The sequence below is a fragment of the Ochotona curzoniae genome, unplaced genomic scaffold (assembly GCF_017591425.1).
Source record: "Ochotona curzoniae isolate NIBS_2020 unplaced genomic scaffold, NIBS_Ocur_1.0 contig_64, whole genome shotgun sequence".
NCBI lineage: Eukaryota > Metazoa > Chordata > Mammalia > Lagomorpha > Ochotonidae > Ochotona > Ochotona curzoniae.
The window spans coordinates 48194249-48219280 of NW_024466502.1; the positions used below are offsets into that span (position 1 = coordinate 48194249).

The 25032-nt window shown below is 45.9% G+C and overlaps 1 protein-coding gene across 1 annotated transcript in view; it reads left to right on the forward strand.

Moving 5' to 3' along the window:
• The window catches only part of FOXO1 (forkhead box O1), a 96990-nt gene extending 91845 nt beyond the window's left edge, over positions 1-5145 (forward strand). The window contains exons 2-3 of the mRNA XM_040991478.1: positions 24-1371; positions 1859-5145. Coding sequence (XP_040847412.1) covers positions 24-1361 — 1338 coding nt within the window. The 3' untranslated portion in view covers positions 1362-1371; positions 1859-5145. The remainder of the gene's footprint in view (positions 1-23; positions 1372-1858) is intronic.
• Positions 5146-25032: the final 19887 nt, after the last annotated feature.

Here is a 25032-nt window from a genome sequence, read left to right on the forward strand (position 1 = left end):
TGACACCCTGTTTTGTTTTGCAGAATTCAATTCGTCATAATCTATCCCTACACAGCAAGTTCATTCGTGTGCAGAATGAAGGCACTGGAAAAAGTTCTTGGTGGATGCTCAATCCAGAGGGTGGCAAGAGTGGAAAATCCCCCAGGAGGAGAGCTGCATCCATGGACAACAACAGTAAATTTGCCAAGAGCCGAGGCCGAGCTGCCAAGAAAAAAGCGTCTCTCCAGTCTGGGCAGGAAGGTGCTGGGGACAGCCCTGGATCTCAGTTCTCCAAGTGGCCTGCAAGCCCTGGCTCTCACAGCAATGATGACTTTGATAACTGGAGTACATTTCGCCCTCGAACTAGCTCAAATGCTAGTACCATTAGTGGGAGGCTGTCCCCAATTATGACCGAGCAAGATGATCTCGGAGATGGTGATGTGCATTCTATGGTGTACCCACCATCCGCTGCCAAGATGGCATCTACCCTGCCCAGCCTGTCTGAAATAAGCAACCCCGAAAACATGGAAAACCTTTTGGATAATCTTAATCTTCTCTCATCACCAACATCATTAACTGTTTCTACTCAGTCGTCACCTGGCAGCATGATGCAGCAGACGCCATGCTACTCGTTTGCGCCTCAAAACACCAGTCTGAATTCACCCAGCCCAAACTACCAAAAATACACATATGGCCAATCCAGCATGAGCCCGTTGCCCCAGATGCCTATGCAAACCCTCCAGGACAACAAGTCAAGTTATGGAGGCTTGAATCAGTACAACTGTGCACCAGGACTCTTGAAGGAGTTACTTACTTCTGATTCTCCTCCCCATAATGACATTATGTCACCAGTTGATCCTGGAGTGGCCCAGTCCAGCAGCCGGGTCCTGGGCCAGAATGTGATGATGGGCCCTAATTCGGTCATGCCAGCCTATGGCAACCAGGCATCTCATAACAAAATGATGAATCCCAGCTCCCATTCCCACCCTGGACACACTCAGCAATCGTCTGCAGTTAACGGGCGTGCTCTGCCACACGCGGTGAACACCATGCCTCACACCTCTGGTCTGAACCGCTTGACCCAAGTGAAGACACCTCTACAAGTGCCTCTGCCCCACCCCATGCAGATGAACGCCCTGGGCAGCTACTCATCAGTGAGCAGCTGCAACGGCTACGGCAGGATGGGCGTTCTCCACCAGGAGAAGCTCCCCAGTGACTTGGATGGCATGTTCATCGAGCGCTTGGACTGTGACATGGAGTCCATCATTCGGAATGACCTCATGGATGGAGACACGTTGGATTTTAACTTTGACAACGTGTTGCCCAACCAAAGCTTCCCACACAGTGTCAAGACGACGACACACAGCTGGGTGTCAGGCTAGGCGTGAGCAGGTAAGTCCATCCCATGCTCAAAATGGCCTTTTTTGAAAAGCAGCACTTAAAAGAGAGGGGCGCAGTCACTTGGCACGTGTCTTCCTGGTTAGTTCCTGTTTGATGTCAACTGACTGCCCCTTTCAGGGAGGTGCCTTTTGTCATCGCTCTCCACCCTCACATGCAGCTCGTCAATTTTTCTTTTGAGTTTAAACATAAGGAAGCTTCCTGAAAGCCCTTTCAACATTCCCTTCTGACAGTTCGTTAGCTGCATCTTTTAAGGAGCTCTTCAATAAATTGAATACATTTGATACAAATGAAATGCGGGGAGTTTTTATTGAAGTGAAATTCTACTGAATGATTTTTAAAGCTGTTTGAGAAAGCTCCAGTTTATCCACCCCCCCCGCCCTTGCCCCACCCTTTTCTAAGGATGTCTGTCACTCTAATACATTAAGTTGAATTGATTTTAATTCGGCTGTATTTTCACTGTGTGTGTGTTTTTTCCTAGGCTACACTTAAAAGTACTTCAAATTATCTGACAGCAGGAACTGAGAGAAGCAGTCCAAAGATGTCCTTCACCCTTCCTTTTAGTTTTCTTGATTTGGTAAAAAAAAAAAAAAAAAAAAAAAAAAAAGGAAAGAAAATCCTTCTTTTTTTCCTTTCGTCAGACTTGGCAGCGAAGACACTTTTCCTGTACAGGATGTTTGCCCACTGTTTGCAGGTTATGTGCTGCTGTAGATAAGGACTGTGCCATTGGAAATTTCATTACAATGAAGTGCCAAACTCACTACACCATATAATTGCAGAGAAGACTTTCATATCCCAGTGTGCTTTCAAGTTTTGTATATAAGCAGTAGATACAGAATTGTATTTGTATGTGTGTGTATGTGTTTTTTTTTTTTAATATCCATTTGGTCCAAGGAAAGTTTATACTCTTTTTTGTAATACTGTGATGGTCTCATGTCCTGATAAGTTAAGCTTTGGTTTGTACTACCTGTGTTCCGCCAAACTGACGAATCACAAAGAGCCTAGATCTCTTCTGCACCTCCACGGAACAGCTTTGGACCTTTGGACTTGGTCATGAAGCCGCAGGATTCACATGAGAACCAAGTAGCCTGTTTTTCAATCTGCTGAATAATGGACTTGTCAATTTTTTTTTTTTTTGGTGGGGAGGGGAGATTAAATGCCAGCTTTGTACAGGTCTTTTTCTATTTTGTTTGTTTATTTTGTTATTTGAAAATTTGTACAAACATTTGAATGGTTCTAATTTCTTGAAAAATGACTTTTGATGTTATCGTTGGGACTTGAGATCATTTTTGGAATAGATACTGAATTGTAATGTTTTCTTAAAACTAGAGTCTACTTTGTTACATTGTCTGCTTGTAAATTTGTGGAATCACAGGTATTTGGGGTAACATTCATCGTTTTCATTTTGTATTTCTAACTGGATTAGTACTAATTTTATACGTGTTTTAACTGGTTTGTACACTTTGGGATGCTACTTGGTGACGTTTCAGACTGACCTTAAATCATTGTAATTAGTACTTGCATACTCAACATTTCTGATCCTACCTGGGCAGGAAAGTGATGTATAGTTTATGGACACTTGGCGTTTCGTATATATGAAAACTTAATACGTTTTTATCTGTGTATTTTAAAGGAATTTCACATGCTTCTATGACTACTCTGTGAATCATGTGCACCACGTAGTGTTGAGTCTTTGGATAGATGCCTGTGTCTTGCATTGCTACTGTCATTCCTGGGAGGCCTCATAATGTTTCTAGATCAGAAAGGGAGATGTGGATTTGAAACAACGCTCCCTTGTCAGGTTAGGGAGCATGATGAGCTGAATACTGTGGAGTTGAGCTGCAGTGCACTTTCTTCTTTGTAATTCTCAGCTCTTTTGGAGTAGATGGAGGTTGGTTTTTTTCTTCCAGCCATATCTTGAGGAATCATGTCCATACTAACTTTTCATCCCTCTTTGCCTCTTGTCCAGCAGAGGACTTATCATGCTACAGAAATTTCAGTTGAAGAGGGAGCAGTCATAAAATGGAACTTGAGTGCTTTTGTCGGCTGCCTTTGTTTTAGTAAATGCAGATGGCTACTAAGTGGAATTCAGCTTGTTTGAACATGGAGGTGCTTCATTTAGAAATCAACAAACCATCTGCAAGCTTATATGTTTGAATATGTTTGAAAAAGCTTAGCTTCTGTTAGAATTAGAGACTTTTCTCCAGCCGTTAGCAACCTAAATGGCAATTCTGATCATTATGTTTTAATACTTTGCAGTTAACTGACAGACCAAGTTAATTGGTTTTGTACCCCATTCAGTCCATCAATAGTTTCAAGTCATGTGGAATACCCGATGTGATCACAATACAAGGAACAGGTGCAGAGCAGTTGTCCCTGCCTTCTTGGGAAGCCGCTAGTTTCCATGTACTTAGCCCACCCCACACATTTTTGTCTTGTGTGTTAATTGTATCTCTGGCCTGCATGTCTTACAGGGGAACAAGTGTTCCCGATAGATTCCCAGCAGTAGGCCAGCTCTCGTAAGCTTCCCTCTGTAACTTTTAGCCTTTAGAAAACTTATTAAATAGCTACCACTTTAAATCGACTGGTTTTAGAAACCTTAATTCCTCCAAGCAGTGCCATGCATGCGTGCGTGTGTGTAGTAGAACTTGCAGGTGCCCAAGTACTCATGTTCTCACCACTGTTCCCCTTTTCCTTCGTCCTATTACATTACCATCATTACCAGCCTCCAAGCCCCCAAGCCCCCGCTTGCCATGGAAGAGGCAGTAGCTAAAGTCACTGGCAAAATAAGACTGCTTTATACAGGGACATTTTAGAAAGACTCTTCTTCCTCCTGAGTGAACACCCTCCAAGCCCCAATTTTTCTTGGTGTTGAGATCCTAATGGGAATCCTGGTCGCTCCCTGGGGTACAGTCAAGTCCAGGGAAAGGCTGTTGTGAAAGCGAGCATTATGTGGCCTCTGCTAGCTCTTTGTAAGAATACTGACTTTCTGGAGTAATTAGTATACTAGGTATTGTACATGATTGCTTTGTGGAACGTGCAAATGGTATTACCTATGCAGCCTTGTTTGATTTATTTCCTCTGGTTTGTACTGTTATTAAAAGTATATTGTATTATAGAGCTATTCAGATATTTTAAATATAAAGATGTATTGTTTCCGTAATATAGATGTATGGAATATATTTAGGTAGTAGATACATTACTTGGAAAGTTCTGTTTTGACAAACTGACAGTCTAAACTAATTGGCAAGCATATCCCAGTGAGCCGTCAGTCAATGGAACATCCCAAGAAGAGGATGATGACACTTAAATTGGAAGCAGTTTTCCAAAAGTATGCGATTTGAGCTTGTTCAACTGGATGTACGTTACCAACATGCTTCCCTCTCTTTAGCCCCCACTTCCCCCCAGAAGCTTGAAATTCTTATGTTCAGTTCTTTAAAAGATCTTAATTTATACCTGATTTTGAAATGAGAAGTTTTTTTTTTTTCTTGTGGCTTTAATTTGCAAGTAGTAATTTGGTGGTTCATGCAAAGTTAGCAGCCTGGCATGGCAGTTGGCCCCCTCAGGTGGGGTGCAGCCTGGCCCCGGGAGTCCCGTGAGGATAAAGTCGTGCCCGCTCGCATTTCACTGCCTGAGTGCAGTCACAGTGCAGATTCCATGTTCCTGTTCCCGATACTCTGAGAAGTGCCTGATGATGCTGATGTACTTACAGACACAAGAACAATCTTTGCTACAATTGTATAAAGCCATAAATGTACATAAATTATGTTTCAGTGTTTTGGTGTCTTTCTTTTCTAGTTGCACAGAAGCTCTTTTTTTAAGGGATTTTTGTCGTTGTAGTTACCAAATTACTTGAGTTAAACCATATTAGCCGCAGTGTCATGGTTGGTTCAAATCTGCTATTTTCTTTGGTGGAGAAAAGGAAAAGCCCCTGGGGGACCCAACCATAGCCACCCCAAAATGCAGAACAAGTACACTGTCTGGCAACAAGCAATCCTGGGCTAATTAGTCTTTGGAATGTCTGAAGCGACATCCGGCTAGTTATTATTGAGCTTATTAAATCTCATGTCAGAACAGACTGTGCTAAAGGTAAAAACACCTGGAGGGCAAGTTAGCAAGTGTCCTGGCGAGAAGGTCCCAGCGTGGCACCGGGAAGAGGTGAAGGGGGCAGTGGCTTTGCCAGGGCACAGACATTGCAGTAATCGCTGCACACCTTGCCAAAGGCGGGAGAGCAGTGCTGTATGTGGGTGCAGAATGGAGGTTTGTGTTTGTACCCCAGAAAATACCTGTGAGCTAGCGTTAGACCAACATGGTTAAAATGCATTTCAAAAATTTCATTGAAGTTCTTAATTTCTGATACTACCAGGCAGGTGGGTGAATGAGTAAGAGAAGCAAGAAATACGATTATTCTAATGTTTTATCTGATTGGATGCCAATTTGCAGGGTTCTTTGCCCCTGCCTCCCCACCCTCTTCCCTCAGTGGCACCATTTCATTTAAGGATGCAGTGGTCAGAAACCTGGTTTGTCTAGTAGATAAACTCCTTGACCTTGTGGTCTGTGCCCAGGTCAAGTTTGATAGCTGCTGAGCTAGTCCAGATGATGAAAAGCACGGGATTGTTCTGCCAAGAATCAAACCAGCTGACTTCTCCCTGCCCCCTTTACTCTCTCCCTCCCTCCCTTCCTTCCTTCCTCTTTCTTTCTTTCTTTCTTTCTTTCTTTCTTTCTTTCTTTCTTTCTTTCTTTCTTTCTTTCTTTCTCTCTCTCTCTCTCTCTCTTTCTTTATTTCTTTCTTTCGTTCTTTCGTTCTTTCTTTCTGGCAGAGAGAAAGTTGGAAGGAGTTTTTCTATTCATTGGTTCAGTTCTCCCAATGACCCCTGACAGCCAAGGCTGGGCCAGGCTGAAGCTCAGAGCCCGGGGCTCAATCTAGGGCTCTGACACATGAGTGACAGGGAGGGGACCACATACGCTCCCCTGGTGGGCTCCTTTCATACTCCTGGGTGCCATACCAAAACCGTGTCTCCAGTGTCATTTGTCAAGATCACTTCCAAGTTCCATATCAGTTGACAGCAGGAAGGATTCCCTGCACTCCTAATAGGAGCTTGTGCTTCATGTCTTAGGGGGATCGTCTGCAGGCCCTTGCTGTGACCTGAGATGATGGTGGCATCAGGATGTGTGCCTGCGGTTATTTCTTGACTTGTGAGCCGGCCACACTGAAGGACTTGGGCCATGTGTCTCCATGTTTAGGATGACCTATAACGTTGATAGTGCTAGTTAAACTTATGGTGGTTACTGTGGTTGGCCTGTGTTGCTGGAGGACTGTCCCAAGTGATGAGCATATTGACAGGTCTGGGAAGTAGATGTTGTCCCATGCTGGACCTGCTGTCATCTGATCATGTTTGTTACTGGGCCGTGAGTCTGCAGAGGCAGTGGCCTCAAATGAGGGTGAGCTCCAAGTAGATTTCCTTCCTGTGCTTCATTATTTTGGTGTAAAAATCCATCTAGTGAGGACTTGAGCATTTTCAAGATTACTTGAGTTTCTGTGCAAACGAAAGAGAGGTAGGTAGTAATTGGTAGTAATGAATAGTCGGATAAGTCAAAAACTTCATGAAGAGAGTAAATTTTGGTGCAAGAAAGTTTTAAAAGAAAGTCACAGCTTGTTCTTAATGTTTTCCATGCATTTTTGAAGCCTCTTTATGTGCAATTTCAAGATTTTTACACCAGAATAAATTTTGAATTTCATTTTCCACAAACTTTTTGAAGTACCCTCATGTATCAGGAAGCCAGATGTAAGCAGCTGAGATAAGGGCTGTAGGCCTTGGGATTCAAATGGAGGGAGCTACAGTGTCCTGGGTCATTTCGAAGTTAAAAGACAACTTTGAAGCCAAGCCGGGGAGGAGATTCTGCATGTGCTGGCAAAGGTTGAAGTGCCACTGGCATGTTATAGGAAGGGCAGAGAGGGGATGGGAGCCCAGCTTGCATTAAGGCTGTCCCTTAGTTTGATGGATTTCAGGACACTGCCCTTGTCCCTCACTCACTCAGTATTCTCCAAAGCTAAAGGAAATTGCTTGTCATTAATGCTTATCATCATTCACATCTCCCGAAAAGGAGAGTCCTCTTCATACCAGAAGCCACTATGCAGTTATATTCTTAGAGCCTTTGGGATGGCTTGTTCCTTATGTTTTGCCTTATGGCTCCAGTGGCCAAAAAGCCAAAATACTCATTAACAGTAGAGGCTGGACCAGGCCAAGGTCAGTCTGGGTCTCCATTATTAATGTCAGGCATTCAACTACTTGAGGCTTTAACTGTTCCTTCCCAGGGGACACATGGACAGGAAACTAGAATAAGAAGTCAAGCCAGCACTCAGACCCAGGCTTTCCAATATAGATCCCATGGAGGGCCTTAACTAACACTGCCTGTGTGGCAGTGGGCCCCTTTTAAGCCAGGTGTTTCTCCTTTGGATCAGGCTAGAAGGGAGGTCCGTTTGCGCTTTCGCGTGGTTCCAGTAGCAGCCAGCAAGGCTCAGTTCCAGGTCTGTGCTGGTGTTGACACTGGGACTTGTTTACAGAGCATTAAGCTGCTGTGTTGCTTGGGCAGCGATTTCACCACCGATAGGTAAGTCGAGGATCCCTTATGCTGGCCCGGGGGTTGTACGTGAGGCTTAGAGTGTGAGGTAATGTCTGCGGATGGCTTCTTGTGGCAGGGAGAGTAATGGTAAAGATGAATTCAGGTCAGCATACGTGGAAGTTCTTGGGATGGGTTTCTTTGGTGGGTTTGCATCTCCCTGCAAGGCAAGGGGGAGAGAACTGCTGGGTTTGTTTCTCATTTTTTCTGCCTGCCCATTTTATTATCCATCTTTTTTTTAAGGTTTTCTTTTTTTAATTTTTATTGGAAAGTCAGAGAGGAGGGGAGATGGAGATGAAGATCTTTGTTGATCCATCCCCCAAGTGACTGCAACAGCTGAAACTGAGCCGATCCGAAGCCAGGAGCCTGGAGCCTCTTCCAGGTCTCATGTAGGGGTAGGGTCCCAAGGCTTGGACTGTCCTTGATTGCTTTCCCAGGCCACAAGCAGAGAGCTGGATGGGAAGCAAGCCTGCTGGGCTTAAAACCGGCACCCATATGGGATCACAGCACATACAGGACTTTATCCACTAGGCTATTGCGCTGGACCCTACTTTCCATCTCTTAAGCAAGTGCGCATGTGTAAACGGTTCAGCAGACCCAGGCTCCAGCAGGGTCAGGAGGCTGCTTTGCTTTTTTTTGTTACTTGAGAAATACTGTCAGTAATTCATTGCGAGCCTGTTAGGTGTCACACAAATTAGTCGTGATACTGGTTTCCCCAAAAGTTGACCATGTTAACTTAGCTGTACTGTGGTTACGTAGGGACGCTTTGCCTTAACTTGACTTCATTCTGGGCTCTCCAGGTCCTTTCTGCTCTGTCCATTGGTAAGGGAGGGAGTGGGGTTGGTAGTCTCCCACTTCCCAGACATGATGGTTGAACTTGGAGTAATTTGTGAGCTGATGGGGAAATAACCTCTATTTTTAATAACTAGATAAATTTAACTGCTGAATCTGTTACAGTTTAGTGCTAAGTAACTACTCAAAACCCCCAACACTTCCTGACCTCTGTGCTGCATTTACTTATCTGCTATTGAGGGTATTCAGGCTTGTTTTCCCCGTGTCGTGGGGGCATTTAGAAGGGTATCCACAGCTTGGCCAATGCAATGCCCAAGCTGCAGAGTTACAGTTTGCAGAGTCTGAGCAAAGGGGAGAAGTGATTTCACCCAAGTTTTACGTGTGTTCAGTTGACTGCCAAGTCTGTTGGGGAAATAGTGGATTAAGAAGCAAGGCTACATGTCAACTCCTGGCTGAATTGCCACTCTGTGTTGGGGACAGATGAGGTTGGCAAACATGAGCAAGAGCATTCTACAAACACTGGACCCTGAATTAACAGTGTGGGGTACTGGGTATTTTCTTATTTGTAAGTTGGTTATGACACATCTTGTAGACTAGTGAAGTTGCAATGAACATATACGTGGGTGGATATATTATTTCTGCACAAAGCAGCTGCTAAGCATTTTCTGGCACACTGCTTACATGAATGAAATGTACAATGAAAGGTTTGGAGAGTGATGGTGAGGAATAAAGATGGAGTAGGATAGGAATAAAGGGAAAGGAGAATAGGAGGTTGAGGGAAGGGGCAGGGGGTGCTCAGGCAATGGTGACAAAAGCAGTGAGGTGTAGGGCTCTAGAGTGGGAGGGGCAAGGAGAGGATAAGATCTCAAGATTGTATGCCAAATGCAAATCAGATTAGAGCCAGCTTAAAGAACTACAGGCCTGGAGTAGAGATAGAATCTCACCAGAGCCTTGAATTTGGTGAAGAATCCAGGAAGCAATTCCTGGTAGCTGGCTACAGCCAGGAGGGCTACACCTAGCCTGTCTGAACTGTGTAAGCATCAACATATCTATGGTCTTCCAAAATGAGCATGGAAAGAAAGTTCTGGAGCTGGAAAAGGAATGCCAAAGATGACAGTTCCACTTTTGCGGCTCACTGTCAGGAGGGAACAATGATACCAGCTGACTGAAGTTACTGTGGGAATTAAGTGACCCGAGTTAACCCTTGTCACATAGAAAAAGCTTCCCCTGCCCCCTCATCAAAAGAAAGGATGACCAAAAATTCTGATTTGCTTAAGACAGGCAGTTGATTGTCCAATCCTAATTGTTCCTCTTTACACTCTCCAAGTGCTGAGATTTGGAAGATTAATATGTTCACCCTCTCAATAAGGGAAGGGTTCATCCCTTACTGTGGATGCTTAGGAGCCTCCGGTGGGGAGACAAATGGTGGGTGTGGTGGGGAGAGTAGGGACAGTGACTGGAAGAAGCTGTTGTGGACAGATGAGGGATCATTTGCTGCAGTCTAAGTAGCTTAGTTAGATGTATAATGTATGCCATATGCTGTGCACCCCAAATTCAGACGTGGAGATTGTAACTCCCAAGGTGATGGATTTGGAGATGAGGCCTTTGGGAGGTGATTGGGAAATGGGAGGAGTACCCAGGTAGAGACCAAGAACTGTTCCTGTGGACAGATGGTGAGAAGTTACCGTCTGTGAACCAAGGAGTTGATTTTCACCAGACACAGATCTGCCATGCCTTCACTTTGGGCTTGCCAGTCTCCAGAGCTGTGATGGATTTCTGTTCTTGGTAAGTCACCCAGCCTGTGTGATTGTCACCAGCCTGCTTTGGCATTTTCATCTCCACCCCTGACACATCAGTCACACTCAGCTGTTCCCTTTCATGCATCCAGCCAGGGCATGTGCTGTTCATCTGGAATGCCCTTCACCTCTATTCCTTACTCAGTCAAGGACCGGCTTTGAAGGGTAGCCTTCTCCTACCCTCAAGCCCTCCCCAATCTCCTATAGCTGAGAGAGCAAGATGAGTTCAGGACTCCTTTGCCCAATACGCAAGTGTGACTGGCTAAAGAACAATGCTTCTCAGTAAATCTCCCAAGAGGGACCTGTAGCTATCCTAATGAGCATTTCAGAACCTAAAGAAAGCACCTTTGGGTCCTTTCCAGGCTCCTAGTGAGCCTGAAGCAACTGGTCAGTGCACTTACCTGTTGGACACAGCCAGAGACATTCCTCTTTGGCAAACCCATCTGCATCTGCCAACATTCCAGTGAATTGCAGGCTGACCAAGAAGCCCCAAGTATTCAGACAAGTCTGGAGCTGCTATTCCCTTTCTGCAAAAAATGTACAGAAGCAAGCAAGGGAGGAGCGAATGGCCAATGTGAAATGTCTGAAAGGGCTAAGTGGACAGAGAGCATTGACAGCAAAGTCCTCCCCATGTGTACAGCTTTTCTGAGGGCCAGGATAGAGCCAGCATGTGGCTGAGCTCCAAAAGCTGCCATCGAGAACACTGGCATGCCGGCTCATGTGCTTGGCCTCTGAAGGGTTGCATGTCACAGAGACAGTTGTGTGCATCCAAACGGTTACATGTTGAGTTGCAAATAAAAAGGCTGCTGATCACCCTCACTTGGAGAGCTGGTTTATGCTTTCCTCCCTTCACTCCAGAATGACAGAAACACTGTCCCTCAGAGGTTTTGTTTCAGTGTTGTTTCGTTATATTCTTCCCAACCAAATGGGGTTGGGTAAGATATGGGACCTCAACCGATTTTTTTTTTTAAAGATTTATTTTTATTATTATTTTTTTATTGGAAAGGCGGATATACAGAGAGGAGAGAGAGGAAGATCTTCCATCCGATGGTTCACTCCCCAAGTGAGCCGCAACGGGCCGATACTATGCCGATCCGAAGCCAGGAGCCTCTTCCGGGTCTCCCACGCGGGTGCAGGGTCCCAAAGCTTTGGGCTGTCCTTGACTGCTTTCCTGGGCCACAGGCAGGGAGCTGGACGGGAAGCGGGGCTGCCGGGATTAGAACCGGCGCCCATATGGGATCCCGGGCGTGCAAGGCGAGGACCTTAACCACTTGCGCCACCGCGCCGGGCCCTCAACTGATTTTTAAAAAATATTTTTAACTATTAAAAAATATGTTTTGAATATCTTAAAGGTGCCTGGTTCTGCTCTAGACACATTTTTTTCCTACTTTCTAAAATACCTGCAGAGCAATTCATTATTTTTTTTTAATATTAAACCTGTTTATTTTAAATTTTATGATGCAGTTCCAGAGCCTCTGGGAGTTCCCTTCCACCCTCCTCAAGTTCCCACCCATCCCAGATATCCCCAATACTATTACAATAGCATAGTCCTTCATAACCAGTCATAAGTCCATCAGTCTGCTATTTAAATGTATCCTGACTTTGTAGGGAGGGCCAATGGCAGAGGGTATAACATCTTATTGTCAAGATATATTTAACAGTTTCACTGGGAGTCCATCTTTGATTTGGAAGTAGAGATGCATACTGCATTATATCTTCACATCTGAATATGATAGTCCCTATTGCACAGTTACTATACATTCTCTTCAATGAAAATCCGACAAAATCAACAACATGAGGAAAAAATAGAAAGTTAACAGCATGAAATTAAATAACATGCTACTGAATGACCAATGTGTTGCTGAAGAAATGAAAAAGACAATCAAAAGTCTTCTTGAAGTAAATGAGGCTACTGTGTGACCTGTGAGTCAGTGAGGAAATTAATTAAAAAAAAAACTTTTTTGAGTGAATGAGAATAAAACAAAAATATCAACTCCCCCTGAGATGTAGCAAAAACAATATTGAAAGGGCTGTTGAATTGTATTTTGCATGAAGGTTGCCTCATATCAGAGAAAGTATATAATATTTGTCCTTTCGGTATTGACTTATTTCAGTTAGCATAATGGTCTCTAGTTGGGACCATTTGGTTGCAAATGGTAGAATTTTATTCTTTTGATTGGCTGAGTAGTAGTTCATGGAGTAGATGTACCACATTTTCTTTATCCATTCCTCTTTTGATGGACATCTGGGTTGTTTCTATGTCTTTGCTAATGGATCAAGGACCTAAATCTGCAACCAGAAACCATGAAGTGATTAGAGAAAAACATAGGAAGCCTTCTACAAGATATAGGAATTGGGAAAGACTTCTTAGGAAAGTCATCAAAAGCACAGGCAGTCAAAATAAACAAATGGGACTACATCAAGCTGAGAAGCTTCTCAGCAAAGGAGATAATTAACAAAGTGAGAAAGCAACCAGCTGAATGGGAGAAAATATGCACACTGCACAACCAACAGGGGACTAGTATCCAGGGTTTGCAAAGAGCTTCAGACGCTCAATGGCAACAAAACACAACCCTGTGAAGAAATGGGCTAAGGAAATGAACAGACATTTTTCAAAAGAGCAAATTCAGATGGCTAGTAGACATAAAAAAACGCTTAGACTCCCTAGCTATTAGGGTGATACAGATGATGACAACATTGATGTTCCAACTAACTCCAGTGAGACTGGCCTAAATTCAGTACTCTACTAACAATACCTGCTGGTGTGGATGTGGGTAGAAATGAACCCTCCTTCACTGTTGGTGGGAGTGTAGGTTAGCACAAGTACTTTGGAAGTCAGTATGGAGAGTGCTAAAAGAACTGAAAATTGAGCTGCTGTAGGTCCAAGCTATCCCATTTCTGGGAATATATCCAAAGGAAATGAAGCCTGCCTATGAGAAAGGGATCTGCGGTCCTATATTCACAGCAGCACAAAAGCAATTCATTATTAAGGCAAACAGAAAGGAGATACTTTGGACACCAGGCAGTGTGATTTTGAAATAATTGTGAAGTTATGATCAAACACACCCTGAATAGGAAATTTCATTTATTCCTTAAAAAAATTTTTTTTGTTTGTTTATTGCAAAGACAGAGAAATGCAGAGACACAGAGAGATTATTCACCTGCTTGGTTCAGTTTCCCAGTGCCAGCATCAGCCAGTCCTGGGCCAGGGCAAAGCTAGGAGCTTGGACTCCCATAAGGGTCTCATGAGGGTGCAAGGCACCCAACTATGTGAATCTGCCTTGTAGGGTGTGCATTAGTAAGATTCTGGAACTGAAAGTAGAATTGGGACTTGGACCCAAGCATCCTGACAGATAGGATGCAGGCCTTTTAGGGGTCATTTAACTGCCCCCTCGAAAGTTCTTAGAGCCTTACTTGTATTGCAAATCAACATTTAAGTTGCCAGTTCCCTTGTAATTCTTTTTTTTTTCTGTGTCTCAAAGAATTGATATTCCATTAAAAGCATGGATATAATTTTCAAAACCCTGGATAGGGCTGGCTGGAAGCATTTAACAGCTGTAAGGAGTCTCATGTAACTATCATGTGCCTTTTTATGGAAACAACAATCTGAACAATTGTCTTTGCCTTTTGTAAGAAGATCACATGATGAGGAAAAAAATGGATGAGTAGCAATAACTGTTGTCACTTGGTTACTGGCAGGAGCAGGGAAAGGAGGAAGACATAAGATAAACACTTTCTTGGACCCCTTAGCGGCAGCAATCTGCAAACCTTCCTGGAGTAAATCATTTCCTTTGTCATTTCTGGGTGACTATAAAAAGGCTTCGGAATGTTTCCAGGCCTGGCCATTCTCTTGTGTAAGACTTTTGGAGTCTGTTACCTTCACTCAAAAGGTTGGTTCAAAAACCCAGCCGTTTTCTCCCTGCTCTGCCTGAGTCTTGGGGAAACTGATAGGAAGCAAATGGCTAAAATTCAGTTTCTGCTATGCACAATCATGCCCCCTTGGGGACAAGCATTTCTTAATGTATTTGACAGCACAAAGAATTCTGAATCCACTCTGGGTCCCAAAGATGCAGTGTTGAATGCCGCTGGGGAAATGAGCACCACCTCCAGCGTCCCGTCCGGGGAAGAGGCTGCAGGCTTCCATGCTCAATTGGGCAGCGGGGAGGATCCTGGCACCTTGTAGATTGCAGAGGGATGAGGTCCCAGCGCAAGACGTTTAGAAGCAGCAAGCTGGGCATGGATCCATGTAAGGGAGGTGCTGGAATTGAGTGTTTCTCTGCCTGATGAGCTGATGCTTTTTTCCAGGGCAGTTCTGAAGCCTCAGTGAAGGAAAAACTGTAATTACAAAAAGTGGATGGATTGTTAGGATGGGCCTTGATTCAAAGGGTTTTTGTGATTTTAATAGCACTCTACATTTGTAATACCTTCAATCAGAGGATAGCAGGCACCCTCGCCTGCAAACCAGGATAGACTGTGTTCTTGGGTGGGGCCTGCGCTTCCTAGGGACTCTGAAGGGACCTGCGGCTGTGAGGGGACTGCAGTGGAGTGGCAGCACTTGAGGGGATTTGCAAAAACACAAATTGCAAGGCTCCCTTCCCTAGATAGAGAGATTCAGAATCTTAGGTTGATTGTGGGGGCGGGGGGAAGGGAGAGAGAGAGAGAGAGAGAGAGAGAGAGAGAGAGAGAGAGAGAGAGATTGTAACACTTGTAAATAGTGAGAAACACTCAGTTGTGAGCTGCTTCCCGGATCCGTGGGAATGCCCAGAGCTTGCTGCTGTTCATCCACAGTCAAATGGACCCACAGAGCACTTACAGTGTAGCTGGCCCTTAGCAGGTGCCAGGGATACACCAAACCGTGACCAGGGTAAAACATGTGTCCGTCCTCATGAGGTTTGTTGTCTTCTGCTTTTCTTTAGCTCTGTACTAAGGTAAAGCATTTCATTTATTCATTTGTTTTTAAACATTATTTAAAAGGCAGAATTGCAGCAATAGAGGATGTTGGGAGAGAGAGAGATTATCTTCTATCCTCCAGTTCATTCCCTGACTGGCTGCAATGGCCAGGGTTGGGCCAAGCCCAAGCCAGGAACCAGGATCTTCTTCCAGGTCCCCTGCATGTTTGCAAGGCCCAAGCAGTTGGGCCATCCTCTGTTGGCCTCCCAGTTTCGTCAGTAGAGAGCTGGGCTAGAAGTGGAGCAGTGTGGACCACGTGTGATGCTGGCACTGTAGTCACTGACCTTACCTACTATGCCTCAACTCCAGCCCCAAGCATTTTATTTATTCACTTTTAAAATTTATTTATCTGAAAGGCAGAGTAACAGAGGGGGCAAGATAGAATAATAACCTTTCATGAGCTGGTTCATTCCCTAAAGCCTACAATAGTTAGGTTGACACCAGTAGCCAGAAATTCCAACCAGTTCCCTTTCTGGGTTCTGATGACTCAAGCGCTTGGGCCACCCTCCACTGCTTCTCAGGTGCATTAGCAGGGAGCTGAATTGCACATGGGGCATAGGAACCGCAACCTTGTATTGTGGATGTGAACTGTCTCAAGCTACCCCACAATGCCCGCTCCAGAATATGGCTGAGCAGAAAAGATGTGATAGTGTATTCTTTCTTTTTTTTTTTTAAAGATTTATTTATTTATTGGGAAGGCAGATATACAGAGAGGAGAGACAGAGAGGAAGATCTTCCATCAAATGATTCACCCCCCCAAGTGAACGCAATGGCCGATGCTATGCCGATCCAAAGCCAGGAGCCAGGAACTTCTTCCGGGTCTCCCACATGGCTGCAGGGTCCCAAAACCTTGGGCCATCGTCGACTGCTTTCCCAGGCCACAAGCAGGGAGCTGGATGGGAAGTGGAGCTGCCGGGATTAGAACCTGTGCCCATATGGGATCCCAGGGCATTCAAGGCGAGGACTTTAGCCGCTAGGCCACTGCGCCAGGCCCATGGACTCTGTGTCTTTACTGCTGTAAACTGCTACAGCACCAACACCTGTCTGAAGTGAATAGTAGCTGTGGCCATCACAGACTCAGAAAAGTTTTCTTGTAGGCTAAAGGAGCTGGAGTTATAAATTGTTAGTTAGGGCATATAAATATATGAATTGGAATGTCTGGCCTTATCCTGGTGAGCTGCAGCTCAGGTGCATGTAGATGGGACTTGGCTGCTGCTGTTTTCTGGCTAAAATGGCTTGAAATGGTTTGCATCACTGTTGGCAATGCTCCCCCGTTATCAGAAGCAATGAGTCCAGGGGTCAGCACTGTGAGGCAGAAGTTCAAGCCACTACTTGCAAAGCCAGCATCCTGTCTGGGAGCACCAGCTCAAGTATCAGCTGCTCACTTTCAATCCAGCTCCTGCTAATGTGACTGGAGGAGAATGGGGAAGAGTGGAAGATAACCCAAGTACTAGGAACACTGCCACCCAGGTGGGAGAGTCAGGTGGAGTACCTGTCTCCTGATTTCTGCCTCAGTGAGCATAGGCTGTTCATCTGGGGAATGAACCAATGGACAGAAGATCTCTATCTTTCCTTCTGTCTCTGTTAATCTGCCTTTCGGATAAACATACAAGTATTAAAAAGGAGGGGCTGGAGGTGGCATTCCCCATGTCCTTGACTATGTCAAAGAAGAGAGCCCCTAGACACTCCGATCCTTTCACCCATGTGGAGCCCGCACATTGCTCAGCTAGCTGACTGCGACCATCTTTCTTCCCTGAAGTTCACTGCCACCCTTCTCATGCCTGAGGCCTGAAGACGGCAAGTGGAGGATTAATGGTGGTAGTCAAGGTTCCCAAGTGGCAGGTGCCCCAGGATGTTCAGGACAGGGACAGGGTGGGCTATCAACAACTGCAGCTGGACAACAGCACACAGTGGGGCTGCCAGGGAAAACTGGGAGCTAAGTCACTCCCTATAAAACAGGACCCCCAGGAAAACCATGGGGATTGCTCTGGGTCTTGAGGCCCATGTGGTGCTGCAGCGGCAACCCGTGCAGGAATACCAGTTTGATTTCCAACTGCTCTGTTTCTGATCCAGCAGCCTGCTGATGTACCTGCAGGGAGAGGGTGACCCAAGGGCATGGGCCCCTGCCACCCACGTGGCACACCCAGGATTTCTAGCTCTTAGCTTCAGCCTGATCTGTCCCAGTCATTGCAACTATGACACTGTCCAGGACATCTGCCCAGGCCTGAGGATGGGGTTGGGACATGCCTGGATTCCTCTACCCGGTCCGAAGGAAGGGGCCTGCACATGCCAGCCACCTGGGAAGCACGCGTGGCCCTGAGGACGCAGGTCTGTGTCCACTCTGGAGCTTAAAATCCTGAGCAGACATGGGTGGCAAAAGAGTGGATGGAAGATCTAACTCTCTCAATCTGCCTTTCAAATGCGTAAAATAAAATCTTTAAAATTAATAATCTGTATAGGCAAGAAAGCCAGCAGCAATGCTCAGTGACGTTTTGAGGAAAAAACAGACTGTTTATGGCTGAATTAAATGTGCAAAAGGGATGGAAACTACTGGGCTTGTGGAGGACATTTTTGTGGCAGGGAAGCAGAAGGTAGCACAAGCTGCCCAACAGGCAAGCAAGAGTCCTTCGCACGCCAGCGAAGAAGAGAATGCACCCCACACCAGCTGAACGGTACCCGACCCTGAACAGGCTGCGTGCAACCTGAAGGAACTTACTGGCCCTTCAAATCTTAACACTTTCATTTCTCATGTACACATTCATTTTAAGTATTCTGTTTAATACTTTCCTTCCAACATCGAGCCACTTAGATCATTTCCTCTTACAAGACAGTGAACCTTGAAGAAGGTACAATGAGGGCTCTCACCAGAAAGTGGGTAGTCTCTGGGATGCCATTCTCTTCCAGGAGGGGACTTCAGGACATCTGTGCAAAACGTCAATGGAAAGATATACTGCCAATAAAATAAAATAAAATTCTGAAACCCATCTGTAGTTTTTCTGTAATACCTATTTCCATGACCTTTTTGGAGACCCTTTTAGGCTTGGATTTCAAACAACAACGGGTGCTAAAGTAAATTTATGTTTTAATTGTGTTTATCCATGAAGTTTTTTAAATACCTTGTATTTCTATGGAAGCTGTTCCAGATCCCCACCATCTGTACACACTATCCCCAGTAGGTCTACAGTGACGAATACCCCCTTGGCACCAAATCCTGCCCCCATGATACTATTTTTCCCCCATTTTACCAAGAAGAAAATGGAGTCTTTGCAAGGAATAACTACTCTGTTTAAACTTCTGGACTGACTCGGGAAGCAGCCAGATTTGGGATTACTCACACTGCAGCTATGCCCTTCTCGTTCAACCTTAATGGGAATAGTCAGCATCACATTACATGACTGTTCTGGGTTCGTATCAGTTCATACAGGGAAAGGCATTTAGCAGTAGAATTCTTCTCAAAGCTGAAGATTTAAGGACAAGGAAAATCTTCCATCTATCATCATGGCAGAAAAAAACATTTGCAGTATATCAGAGATCATCAGATAAAGCTATACTCTTAGGCCAGCATTGTGGTACAGGTGGTTATGCTACCATATCCAATGCCTGGTATCCCATATGAGTGCCAATTAATGTCCTGGCTGCCCCACTTCTGACTCAGCTCCCTGCTAACGGCCTGGGAAAGCAGTGAAAGATGATGCCAGTGCTTGTGTTCCTGCCACCCAGATAAAATTCCAGACTCCTGGCTTCAACCTGACACCCCACTCTGCTTATTGGGACTATTTGAGAAGTGAACCAGCAGATGAAAGATCTCTCCCTTTCTCTCAATTCTATTTCTGTCTATAACTCTGCGTTTCAACAACATAGACTAATTTTTTAATCTGTGATCTCATAGCTGAGGCCAGAGGATCTATGAATAAAATTCCCCTCCTCAGATGACCTGAGGAGTGAAGGTGCTGAGCGCTGAGGTAAGAACCTGATGTTGCTGCTGCCAGTATCAGTAGTGACAAGTGCAGCTTATGCAAGTGGTATAATGCAGACTCTAAGAACACTGGCATTCTTACAGTTCTTTAAGATATAGTCTACAGGGGATCCAATCAGCTGTTACAGGGAAATCTCTCCCTTGAAGCTTGCAGCTAAGATGCGCAGAAGAAATGGCACAGATAAAGTCTGACTGTTTCTAATCCTAATGAAACAGTGGTGGTTACACTGATCATTACTGATTGCTGGTAACACAGAGAGAGTGCCAACTGAACACCCGATTCTCTCCATCCTGGCTATCCACAGATACTGAAGAATTCTTGAAGAAAACTGACCCTGGGTACAAGCAAGTCCCCTGATCTAACTGCTATGGTCAGGCCTCAGAACTATCAGAGTGCAGGTTCAGGCCCTGGCTACTCCTCTTCCAACGCACTCCAGCTAATGCACCTGGGAAGGCAGCAGAAGATGGCTCAGGTATTTAGGTCTCTGTCACATACACAGGGAACCAGGATGGAGTTTCAAAAGGCTGATCAAAGCAACATGGGTGAATTTCAAGTTAATAATACCCCGAGTGCAAGAAATCAGGAGCCTAAAGTATATAGCATGATATAGGATCCCACTTACATTCTTTTCTAGAATAATAAGCGGTATGAATAGACTTCAGATTAGTGATTGCTACTGAGAAGAGACACAAAGGAATGAGATGACAAAAATATTTATAACCTGATATGCACTTGTCAAAATGACTCCTAAGTTATATTAAATGTTATAGTTGGAGCCGAGTTCTAAGGATCTGGCTGTATGTAATTTCTATGACAATGAAAATATTTTGAAATGAGAAAGAACTCTTATCTCTTATACCTATCAATAATCTCCTATTAAAGTACCTGCTACTATATAATGAAATGATATGTATCTACTATTATATTAAGTATCTAATACTATATGGTGAAATGTATGAAGGATTTTCTTAATAATAACTGAGGGTGGAGGGTGAGTAGCTATAAAGCAAGCTTAGCCTTCAGTTGATAACTCCTTCACCGGAGTGATGACTACTCAAGGAATAGTCACTTTTGTTAATGCTTGAAAAGTTTCATGAAAAAGAATGAGTGAGGTGGGGACCCGACACAATAGCATAGCGGATAAAGTCCTCGTCTTGAATGCACCGGGATCCCATATGGGCGCTGGTTCTAATCCCGGTGGCCCTGCTTCCCATCCAGCTCCCTGCTTGTGGCCTGGGAAAAGCAGTCAAGGACAGCCTAAAGCCTTGGGACCCTGCACCTGCATGGGGGACCTGGAGGAGGCTCCAGGCTCCTGGCTTCGGATTGGCTCAGCTCCAGGCGTTGTGGCTGCTTGGGGAGTGAAGCATCGGACGGAAGATCTTCCTCTCTGTCTCTTCTGCTCTCTGTATATCTGACTTTGTAATAAAAATAAATAAATCTTTAAAAAAAAAAAGAATGAGATGGGGAAGAGAGGAGAGAGGAAGGACAGAGTATGGTCGTAGGTCCACCTCGACAACCTCGAGGGTATCTTTGGCCACCAGCCCTGCCCAGTTATAGGCCTCTAAGGATGACCTTGAGTCACTGGACAAGGTCAGAATATGCTCGAGAGAGCCCTATCCAGCCCTATCTCTTGGGCAGAGATAGATGTACAGCCCACTTTAAGGGACAGTTTACAAATAACAGAAAAGAATCCAGGCAGCCACAGCACAGCAGCATCAAGTGGTCCAGAACACAGTCCCTGGGAGGGAGCAGAGCTCCGGGGAGGACGCCACCCCGCTGAAGCCCTTGCCTGTTTCCCATGAGCAGTGGCTGGCCTTGCCCAACATGCCTCCAACTGGGGTGGCGACTGCTCCTGCCTCACCTGATTTGGGGAAGTGGTCTCTATCTAGGCTGGGGCAACCAGCTCTGGAGCTCTGATCCAACAGAGCAGAGCTCTATCCATCCGGGATGTCCATCCTGTGGCCAAAGGCTGTGCCCAGTACTGTGCCCTCAACCATCCTGCGGGAGGAAGAGCTTCTCCTCTCCTTTCCCGCAGAAAGCAGGCCTTTCTCAGACTGCCTGGCTCTGAGACAGGACCTGCCTGTCCTGGACACAGCCAGGCACTCATTCACCTTAGAGGAAATGGGCCGAGTTTTGCTGTATTTCCAGGTCTGCTGTGGCTCCAACTCCTTTTGTGCCATGCCTCGTTGTTACTCAGGGATTGGCCTGGTGCTGGGGAGACAGCAGACCAGACCAGGGACCTACAAGGCCTGCCTTTCTGAGCACCCAAAGAGCAGGTGGCCCGTCTCTCCAGTCATGACAGGTAAGGCAGGAAAAAGCCTCTGAGGAAGGATCTGGAGCTGCAGGGCCAGGCGCTACCCATGTTTATTTGATCTACATATTCTATGTTTTTGGAACCCTGCACCCATGTGGGAGACGTAGAGGAGGTTCCTGGCTCCTGGTTTGGATCGGCGCAGCTCCAGCTGTTGCAGTCACTTGGGGAGTAAATCATCTGACGGAAGATCTTCTTCTTTGTCTCTTCTTGGATTGTATGTGGAAACAGGAGAAAAGAAAAGGGACATCAGTGGAAAATCTGATGAGGTCTAAATAAAGCAGTGATATTGGTAACAGTATCATACCACATGACTCTTGTTTTGATCATGTGAATTGTTAATGCTGGGGAGGCTGGTTGAAGGGCTTACAGAAATGCTCTACTACACTGACAACTCCCTGTATGTTTACCATGATCTCAAAAGGTTAGAAAGACAAGGATAAAAAGAACAGGTGGATTTACAGAGAGAAGGAGAGACAGAAAGATCTTCTATCTGATGGATCACTCCCCAAATGGCAACTATGGCCAGAACTGAGCCAATCCAAAGGCAGGAGCCAGAGGCTTCTGCTAGATCTCTCCTGTGAGTGCAGAGTCCCAAGGCTTTGAGCCATCCTTGTCAAGCAGGGAGCTGGAAGGTAAGTGGGGCAGCTAGGACATGATTGGAACCCACATGGGATCTTGGTACTTGCAAAGGGAGGATTAGCCAATTGAGCCACAGGACCATTCTTACTGTGAAGAGTTGTTATATTGTGTTGGTTAGAGACTAAATCTGTATATGTTCAGTACAGGTGCAATATTTTCCCCTCTGAATATATTTGATCTGTGGTTAGTGGAGTGTACAGATGGAGAGCCCATGGCCTCTGCTCACAACTTCTCCCAATGCTTAGAGGTTGCAGTCTCAGCAGGGGAAGAGCCAGAGACCAGTGTGTACCAAGAGGCAGACGAAGACCCTTGTCCCAGAGGAGCAGTTATCCTGTGGACACTGGGGTGGCCTGGGCAGCAGGTCTAGCCTTGTTTCTTTGTCTGGCCTGGGCTGCTGTCTGTGCCAGGCCTTGCGGGAGGTCGCCTGTTGTGCCAAGGGACCACACACGTTCTTAGTGAGCAAATAGTCTCCTAGCCAGACTTATGCACTTTCTGAAGAGCAGCTTGTTGGTCCTGTAGGGCTCTCTGATGGTCAGGATAGTTTCTATTGGGACACCTTGAGCTTCTGCAGCACAGCACCCATGAGATGATGTGCCGTTGGGGCCCTTCCCTCTCCCTCCCAGGGTACCTGCTGCCTCTGGAGCCCCCCCTTCCCCGTTCTCCCAGAATCTGGCGGGCAGGCAGACAGGGATGGTCTGAAGGAATGTGCTGGATTCTTAGGTCATGGCTAGACAGCCCCCATGGGGCCTGTGTGTTGTGCCTCTCCACGGCTCCTGGGCTGTGTCGGGAGATTGAAGGAGTTATGACTCATCATAGCAAGTGACTGTGACCTTTCTGCAAAAAGGGCCAAGGAGAGAGACAAAGTGTGGGCAGTCACATGGCTCCCTGGCTGTGATGGAACCAACCAGGCCATGAGGTTCTTAGTCTGTTCTTCCTGGGAGGAGTGCATAGCTCTGTCTGTGTTTGAACAGTGATGGCAGCAGAGAAGTTTAGCCACCGTGAAGCCCTTCAAAGATGCCAAGGCTTTTGACGTAGGCTTAGTCCCCTGGGTTCTTGAGCCTTAGACTTCAGAGGGGAAGACTTCAAGGGCAGCCAAAGAAGTCCCTGCTCTCTGCCTTTTTGGTGTTGGACAGTCAGCTGAGGGCAGCCCTCCCTACCTGCCATTAATTTTCTGAAGAAATAGACTCTAGTTGTATCATTATCGAGTCCAGCTTCCAGGAAGCCAAATAGAAATCCTTTCGATTTTCTAGGAACCTCATGTTTCCCCTTGCATACAGTGGAGATAAGTCCTTGGTGGAGAGTAGGTGATTTAACTGAGGGCTCCCTACCTCTTTGAAACGGAATGGGGGTGAATGAGATCACAGGGACTAGCAGACGTCTGAGAAATCATGGCCTCTCCAGCGTGTAGTCCCAGTGGAGCACCTAGGTGCAGGCTCCAAGGGCTGCAACCTGAAGCCTATGTCAAGCTTGGCCTGTCTGTTTATTCATTATGTAACTTGGAGCAGCTGCCTTTACGGATCAGAGTCTTAATGTTCTTGAGGAAATGTGGGTAGAATACCTTGTTTCCCTAGCTTGCTGCAAGGGCCAACAGCTCCAGGCTCAAGCTCCCAGCGCAGAGCCTGGCTTAGTGTCCCCACAAATCAGCCACAGCTGCTGTCCCTTCTGCTACCAGTTTCATTTCCAACCCCCCCCCCACCCTTGTAGCAGCTCTGATCACCTTCAAGTTCAAGGGAGGAGGTGGAAGGGAGGCAGCTCAACCCAGGGTGTGGGTGGCAAGAGGCGGCAATAACCCAGGGGTGAGGTTGGTCTGGCTGCCCCCCCAGTTGGCCTGCCTGTGACGACAGCCCTGCTCCGAGGTCAGCGGTACCAGCCCACAGTGTGGGCTCCCAGCGGCTCCAGTCCTCTTTGAAGTTCCTTTAAACCTCTTTACCATGGCAGAGTCATCACTGGAAAATTATCTCTGCCAGGCATGCGCCCTGCCAGGTCACCCAGCAGCCCAAGTGCCTTGTTTTTAAATGCTTCTTGCCAGTGAAGCAGAGTATAAGGCCTGAGTCTTCCAAGTCTGTCTCAAATGCTGGTGTTAGGAACAGTCAGAGCGATGGGGTTTGGTTCTAGAATCTCAGGTGCCAGGTGGGATGGTCAAAGCTGCACCTGTGTTATTTTGTTCCAGTCTTGCAGCTGTCCTCAGAGGAAGGTGATTTTTATTCCTGGAATTAGAAAGGGTAAGAATGGAAGGCTTTGTGAGTTAAGCTGCAGCCTATAATACTGGCAGACCATAGGGAGTCTGGGCTGTTCCACTCCAGATTCAACTCCCTGCTAATGTGAGTGGGAAAGCAATAGAGAATGATTCAGGTGGCCCCTGCAACTACATGGGAGACCTAAAAGAAACTCCTGGTTCATAGCTTTGGCTAGGCCCAGCCCTGGCTATTGTGGCCATTTGGAGAGCAAAGCAACTTTCAAATACAATAAATAGATATTTTTTAAAGGTAAGAATGAATTCCAGCTTGCTCATCAGGCCATGCTCTATGGCCTTACTCAGGTACTTCCAGAGAGAACCCTGGGTTTT